The 8614-nt window shown below is 43.3% G+C and overlaps 1 protein-coding gene across 2 annotated transcripts in view; it reads right to left on the reverse strand.

The window, feature by feature from the left end:
• The window catches only part of ugp2b (UDP-glucose pyrophosphorylase 2b), a 73239-nt gene that overhangs the window by 38115 nt on the left and 26510 nt on the right, over positions 1-8614 (reverse strand). For both annotated transcript variants that reach the window (XM_056291802.1, XM_056291801.1), the window contains exon 4: positions 8057-8242. In XM_056291802.1, coding sequence (XP_056147777.1) covers positions 8057-8242 — 186 coding nt within the window. The remainder of the gene's footprint in view (positions 1-8056; positions 8243-8614) is intronic.

Below are 8614 nucleotides of genomic sequence, written 5' to 3' on the forward strand. Positions count from 1 at the left end.
GTGCCCCTCTCCCCTTCCTGTTGGAGATTTACCATCAACGCTGTGTTCACAGAGCCTCCAGCATCATTAAGGATCCCCACCACCCTTCTCACAACCTGTTTTCCCTCCTGCCATTAGGAAAGAGGTACAGAAGCATTTGTGCTAAATCCAGCAGAATGCTAAATCCCCCATAGGGGGATGTCTGGATGGCATGGCAGTCTATTCCATTGCCTATCAACACGGGGATCGGCGCTTCGAATCCCTGTCTTGTCTCCAGCTTGGTCAGGCATCCCTAAAGACACAATTGGCCATGTCTGTGGTTGGGAAGCCGCATGTGGGTATATGTCCTGGCTGCTGCACTAGTGCCTCCTCTGGTTGGTCGGGTCACCTTTTCGGGGGGGAGGGGGAACTGGGGGGAATAGTGTGATCCTCCCCCTGGAGAAACTCCTCACTGTCAGGTTAAAAGAAGCAGCTGGCGACTCCAGATGTATCGGAGGAAGCAGGTGGTAGTCTGCAGCCCTCCCCGGATCAGCAGAGGGGTGGAGCAGCGACAGTTCGGAAAATATGGTAATTGCCCAAGTACAACTGGGGGGGGGGACCCCCCCTCCCAAAAAAAGAATGCTAAATCCCAAAAGCAGTCAGGATCATTAGACAAACTGCCCCCCCCGCCAAACAGTGTTGATCACTCATTGACAGACACCAGCTGTCAACATTGCAATGACATTGCACTTTAATGGGCTGCGTTGTTAACCATTTGTGCTTTTTTGTTTTGTCCTCTGTTTTTATGTTTTTACTGGTATCGTTTTTAAGGATGTTTTAGATATATATCTTTATCTTTTCTGTTGCACTGCTGTGGGCTGGGAGAGATGGCGTTTCGTTGTTGTTGTTTTTTTACGTATGCAGGTACATAACGGAATGACAAACTAAATCTTGAATCTTGAATCTTAAACTGTGAAAGACTAGCGAAGTGCCAAAAACTTAAGCAAACATACAATAATAAACTGTGAAAGATCAAAGTGTTGTATGTCTTTACTGACTAATACATCAGATAAGGAATGACAGACATCACTGCGAGTAGAAATGATTCAAGTATATAGAGAACTGAGAATCCATGGAAGAAGAAAATGAAAAATGGGGGGGGGGGGAGAAAAGGCGATTTCACAAGGTCCATACATCTGTTATTCATCCAGCCCCTTTGAGTTTGTCCTCAAACAAACAGAGAAGTTCTGAAAAAAAAAAAAACATATTCTCTGATCAGATAGCTTCAGAAGCTTTTTGAACATTCTGGTCCAAAGGGGAAAAAAACACAAAAAAAACTGTGTTGGTGCTTAGCTACTTAAAGAAAACTTCAGGTAAAACTTGGAAGGAAAACTTAGTGGTACGTCTTTAATCCCGGTGTATTGGGGCGGCAGTGGCTCAGAGGTAGAGCAGGTCATCTGGTAACTGGAGGGTTGCCATTTCGATCCTCGGCTTCCCCATGCAAAGATGCCAAGGTGTCCTTGAGCAAGACACCGAACGCCTAACTGCTCTCAATAAGCAGGTTGGAACCTTGCATGGCTGATACAGCCATCAGTATATGAGTGTGTGTGTGCATGGGTGAATGTGAGGCATTCATTGACTGTAAAGTGTGTTGAGTGGCTGTTGTGGCTAGAAAAACACTACATAAATGCAATCCATTTAACATTTAATCGCCCCCCCCCTCTATGTGTTGCTGACAGATTTGCCTGCACTAGCCAAGTCAGGTGAGATATTCCACAGCCAGATGGTGCCATCCCAGCAAACCCATTCAACTTTACCAAGTTGTCAGCACTGAGAGCATACAGTGTGGGAAGTGGGATGGAAGCAGCCCAAAGTAAATGAGTGTTCATGTGGTGCAGGCGGCGTTGTGACTGAAACAGACTCTCTGGCAGAGAAGACGTGGGTCGGGGGGGTCTGCTGTGTATGGGATCCATTTTCTCTCCTTCTAAATAGGCTGATTGAGCCGAGAGGTAATCTGACCAGACATGGGTTAAAAAAAATGCCCTGTGGCCACTGGGAGGTGAGCTGGACACAGAATGCAGTGTATTGGGCAGGAGGACAGAGGAGTGTCTCGCGGGGTTGTTACGAAACGCAAAAGTACAGTAAACACATTCACTTTCCGACACACACAACACAGATGTGAATCATACTCTCTGGCAGAAGGCTGGCTTTCCTTGTATTGAACCAGTCCTCCTCTCATTTTTCTCACAAGGCTTCAAAAATCTCCTTTAAATCAATTTCTTTTCCCCTCTAATTTTGTCCTCATTTGTCAGGACAGTAAAGATGGGCAGGACATAGCAAATAGAAAGAGAGGGGTGGACATGCATCAAAAATTCTGTGTCACATTCCAAACCTTAGACCCTACAATCAGATCTGAGCCCACATTTTACCTGGTATGCCCTTATCTGGTTGAGTCCCCAGGATGTCCCCTTCACTAACCATGAGTCCCCAGGATGTCCCCTTCACTAACCAGTCTCCAGTCTTTCATGTTTCAATCTTCTTCTCGATTAAATTAATAAGGGATCTTAAATTTTACCTGGTCTGTCCAGAAAATGGACAGAGCAGAGGGTCCTGACATGTTGTACATTCAATACACAAACACAAATGTGCTCAACGATGATGTACAATCATTAGCATGATGATTATCTCGCCTTGATAATTATTATTTTGATGATTAGTGGGAGATGATCTTATTTTGTTTTTTTACGACACAAACATCATCTTCTTACAACAGAGGGAATTCTAACAGAAATTAGATGGAATCAGATCATTTGATATTGTTAAATACCGCATGTAAGCGAAAAGAAATGTGAATTTTCATGATCAACTGTGCAGCCCTAGTGCTGCACATATACACGCACACATACACACATTGCATACACACACCCACACACACACCTCAGCATTATCACACTGGTATCCCTGAATCCCTGCCAGGCCTACAGACCTGCTTGCTCCCGTACCAACAGATCCTCTTTCAGATATCCCACAGAAGCCCTTTCAAAAGACCCTCTGCTCATTTTCAAACAAGCATGTCTCACCCCCACTACTGTGGGAAGCTTATATGGAGATTCAGATGCATAAATTCATATGAAACTGTGCCAAAGGGAATGTTTGAACATGGTGTCAGGGAGAGAACAAGGGAGAGGAAAAGACAAATGCTTCTAATCTCTTGTTTAAATTAAAGGGACAAGTGATGGGATCTTTTTTCTTAAACCTCAAATTACCCCTCGACTTTTGGTCTCTGTGTTCTTCACTGGGACATGTGTTAAAAAAAAGACAACCTAAAAGAAACAAAAAAGTCCTGCCTCCTCTCTTAGGTTTGTTCGAGTTCGTACAACCCGCTGAAAAGTCCCCCTCACACTGAAAGCAAAATGAGGTAAAAGTACTACCAAAGCAAGCAATACTGCATCAGAGCAGATTGTTAGTGCTAATCGACTGAACCGACAGTGTGTCACTTCCCGGTAGAGGAGGCGTTGCGGTTATGTCACCCCACTGATTTCATGCTGACATCCTGATGACATCATGAGAGATTCGAATGAATGCCAGCCAGCTGGTGGTTCTAGTGTAACCACACCTTTGTGGGACTGGTTGTACCTGACAGTAAACACTCATCAACCGCCAAACTTTGCACTGTGGGTGTGATTTTTTCAAGTGGAGAGTGCAAGCTGTGTTCTGAGATAAAAAAGGATTGTCTGTGAAGGAGTTTTACAGTGACAGTAATCAGGGTTTCTGTTAGCCAGTAGTTGCTGTTTCTTTTTTTTTTTAATCAGTAAAAACTCTCAAACGCCAATAATAATGTCCCAAACCAGTCAATAATTCCACCCAAAGAGGAGCAAAATAAGTGAAGTGAAAAAAAAATTCAACAGACCCTTCTAACAAAAATGTAGATATTCAGTAGGCCTGTAGGTGTACTGGGTAATAAAACAATGAATTGGAAAAATGAATTTCTTATTTTATAATTTACGCATTGGGCGCTTACACACTGCGACTGGCCTACGGGGGCTGCTGTAGCTCTTAAAAAAAAAAAAAGTCCCCTCTTTTCTCCCCAGTTGTATCTGGCCAATTACCCTGCTCTTTTTAGCCGTCCCAGTCGCTGCTCCACCCCCTCTGCCGATCCGGGGGGGGGGGCGCCCTGACCGACCAGAGGAGCTGCTAGTGCAGCAACCAGGACAAATACCCACATCTGACTTCCCACCCGCAGACACGGCCAATTGTGTCTGTAGGAACACCTGACCAAGCCGGAGGTAACACGGGGATTTGACATGGTGATTTCGTGTTGGTAGGCAACGGAACAGACCGCTACGCTACCTGGACGCCCGGGGCTGCTGCAACTCTACTGCCATACAAGTCACATATGACTACTGGTGAAAATGACAACAACGGTCCACCCTTAGTATATTCACCCTTAATCAATATTTTCAATATTTTTTTCATAGGAGTAGTCGCAATGCAAGCTGTAAACGGTGTTCCTTTACTTTGCATTTCTTCTATTTTGACGTTTTCAGAATTGGACTTCGTTCTTTTTCAAATATGCGCGTGAATAGACATGTTTTTATTTTGAATATTTGTTTAAATTACAAAGAAATTTTCATTAAAATAAATATTATGAAGAATCTGTTTGCATCGATGCTTTGTTCTGCTTGTGTACCACATATAAAGCACAGATAATGACTTGAATTTTTCCCATTTGTCTGACATTCTTGAATCTCCCCGATAGGGCTGGGTATTGGCAAGGACCTCACGATATGATAGGTATCACGATATATGGGTAATGAAATGATTGTATCACAATACACTGCGATACAATACATATGACGATACACTGCAATACTCTACATATCTTACTGAAATTTTTAAAATATAGCTGGAAATACAACTCATTAATATTTACATCACATTATACACTCACTGGCCACTTTATTAGGTACACCTTGCTAGTACCGGGTTGGACCCCCTTTTGCCTTCAGAACTGCCTTAATCCTTTGTGGCATAGATTCAACAAGGTACTGGAAACATTCCTCAGAGAGTTTGGTCCATATTGACATGATAGCATCACGCAGTTGCTGCAGATTTGTCGGCTGCACATCCATGATGCGAATCTCCGTTCCACCACATCCTAAAGGTGCTCTATTGGATTGAGATCTGGTGACTGTGGAGGCCATTTGAGTACAGTGAACTCATTGTCATGTTCAAGAAACCAGTCTGAGATGATTCGAGCTTTATGACATGGCGCGTTATCCTGCTGGAAGTAGCCATCAGAGGATGGGAACACTGTGGTCATAAAGGGATGGACATGGTCAGCAACAATACTCAGGTAGGCTGTGGCGTTGACACGATGCTCAATTGGTACTAAGGGGCCCAAAGTGTGCCAAGAAAATATCCCCCACACCATTACACCACCACCACCAGCCTGAACCGTTGATACAAGGCAGGATGGATCCATGCTTTCATGCTGTTGACGCCAAATTCTGACCCTACCATCCGAATGTCGCAGCAGAAATCGAGACTCATCAGACCAGGTCACGTTTTTCCAATCTTCTATTGTCCAATTTTGGTGAGCCTGTGCAAATTGTAGCCTCAGTTTCCTGTTCTTAGCTGACAGGAGTGGCACCCGGTGTGTTCTTCTGCTGCTGTAGCCCATCTGCCTCAAGGTTCGACATGTTGTGCGTTCAGAGATGCTCTTCTGCATACCTCGGTTGTAATGAGTGGTTATTTGAGTTACTGTTGCCTTTCTATCAGCTCGAACCAGTCCGGCCATTCTCCTCTGACCTCTGGCATCAACAAGGCATTTTCGCCCACAGAACTGCCGCTCACTGGATATTTTCTCTTTTTCGGACCATTCTCTGTAAACCCTAGAGATGGTTGTGCGTGAAAATCCCAGTAGATCAGCAGTTTCTGAAATACTCAGACCAGCCCGTCTGGCACCAACAACCATGCCACGTTCAAAGTCACTTAAATCACCTTTCTGCCCCATTCTGATGCTCGGTTTGAACTGCAGCAGATTGTCTTGACCATGTCTACATGCCTAAATGCATTGAGTTGCTGCCATGTGATTGGCTGATTAGAAATTTGCGTTAACGAGCAGTTGGACAGGTGTGCCTAATAAAGTGGCCGGTGAGTGTATTTTGATAGCTCATCTTTGGTCTGGAGACAGTGGCACTGACGAAAAGACAGGAGGCAGAGCGGGGGGTGGCAGAAGGACAGGATTAGGAATGATTATATTAGACGGACAGCTCAAGTTGGACGGTTTGGAGACAAAGCAAGAGAGACAAGATTGAGATGGCTTGAAAATGTGTGTAGGAGAGATGCTGGGTATATTGGGAGAAGGATGCTGAATATGGAGCTGCCAGGGAAGAGGAAAAGAGGAAGGCCAAAGAGAAGGTTTATGAATGTGGTGAAGGAGGACATGCAGGTGGCTGGTGTGACAGAGGAAGATGCAGAGGACAGGAAGAGATGGAAACAGATGATCCGCTGTGGCGACCCCTAATGGGAACAGCTTAAACTAGTAGTAGTAGTAGATATTTTGATAACTCAGTGGACAAACTGGGTCAAAACTATTTAATTCAACATTTCCATTCCAATTTATTTTAAAGGTATTTGCATTGCACAGTGCACACACTGTGTCAATAAACACGCTGAAATGTAGATTCCATAACATCATATGAAAATAAAGTGGGCATATTAAGTATTCTTATCGTGTCGCCAAATACAGTGAGCTGAAATGCAAATGCCACAATATCATAAAGTACATGTTAAGTATTCTTATTGTGTCACTGAACACAATGAACTGAAATCCATTTAAAACATGAATAACTTTTTAAATGTATTGATACAAGGGGCAAGAAAATCGATAAAGTATCATGAAAAAAATTGCAATACTGAGCTGTATGGATTTTTTTGCGCAGCCCCATTCCCTGAACACGTTGGCCAGCACCAATTTTCCTAGTGCAAACTCTGATAGTAATATACTATGACGAAGTAGCTTAGTAGCTGTGTATTAATGGGTATTTGGTAGAAAAGGGTTTCCTGCAGGCCTATTAAATATTCCAGAACAATCCCAAAGAACAGCCTGCGGTTCACAAGTCAGGTTCCTGTTTCATGTTAATGTACTTGTTCAGCAAGTGATTATTTCATCATTAAGTCTTCAGTCTTAAGAATTAAAGATTCTGGCTTGGAATCAAATCCCACCAAAAACCTTCTGTCCTTTGTCTCTCTCAACATTCTTGCAGTCTCAAGAAATAAAGGAGCACTATAGAAAGTACCTTTGCTTCTGACCTGGTGTTACATGCATCTGTTTCTTTTAAATACATCAAAGGGAGCTCTAGGGATCACATAACCTACCGTGACCTCTGCTGGGATCCCTTAAAACAATGGCGCATAGGCAAGTTTTGAAGGCAGTGGAGATGAATGGTGTTCCTATAAGCGGGGCAGAGGACTGACTGCCAGAGGACTGTCATAGTCAAATGATCTGAGCGGATTTTAATTGATCTGACCAAGAGTAATGCAACATATGGTGACTGCCTTAATGACTCACATTCATTTAACTTTTGCTAATGTTGGTGTGGCTTTTACCAGATAACCAAACCATGGATCAAGCACATGCCCAAAGCTTTAAGATGGGGAAAGCATCTGTAAGTTTAAATTATATTGTTTTTAGCTCATTGTTAATCGATATAATTTTTAGAATTTTTTAGACTTCAGTATTTCCTTAGTAATGCATAACATGACAGAATGAAAGGCGTGCTAAAGGAACTGAAAACAAAGCATAGTATGTTCACAAGGTTAAAATAGTCTTGAATAAGACACACCTGTATGTAGTTAGCTAATGTGTTTTCATACTCTGTCAAATCAAATATTTCACATAGTTCTCTTCTTTATTGTACTAGGTAAACAATGCTTACTCTACTTATGAGGACAGTACTTCCTTTCCTTGTATCCAGTTTCACTGGGTTCTTTGAATACTCCCACAGCAAAACACCATCTTGGCACCAGAAGAAAAACAACACCCATTATCCCATGTCCTACCCAAGCTGTTACTATAACCGCCCTTAATTACCTCTATCTGTTGAACAGTAAGGTCCAGGAAAGTGTTCTCATTGCGGACGCTGATCAGGCTCTTAGGGCCCTTGCAGCCCATGCTGGTGCCCAGGCCTCCATTGAGCTTCACCACAACCAGCTTGTTGAGGCTGTCAGCCACATTGTCCGGCAAGCCCCGAGCAGCGATCTTGTCATAGGGCTGGATCTGCAGAGGACAAGGCCCAAGAGAAGAGAAAGAAGGAGAAAGGGATGACACAAAAAGCCATGTCAATGCAGTTCAGGTTCACACAAGGTCACATTCTTCTACAAATGAGGTCTGAGCTACTGTAAAGTGGTTTTCACACTGGGCAACCCATTTATTTTCTGCTATTTGTTTTCAATGAAAACAAAGTAAAATCTGTAGTGAATAAGCCAGAGTAGGCAACGCCAGCTACAGGCGTGTACACAAGAAATTGGCTCAAAGTTAGAAGCAAGTGAAAACAGTAGAAATCATGTTGATTGAAGGGTAGAACTTGCTGCCATTTTCAACATCTAATCACAACAAAGCAACAGTCTGACATTCCCTCATGGACAATAT

This window comes from Lampris incognitus, chromosome 13, assembly GCF_029633865.1.
Source record: "Lampris incognitus isolate fLamInc1 chromosome 13, fLamInc1.hap2, whole genome shotgun sequence".
In the NCBI taxonomy this organism is placed as follows: domain Eukaryota; kingdom Metazoa; phylum Chordata; class Actinopteri; order Lampriformes; family Lampridae; genus Lampris; species Lampris incognitus.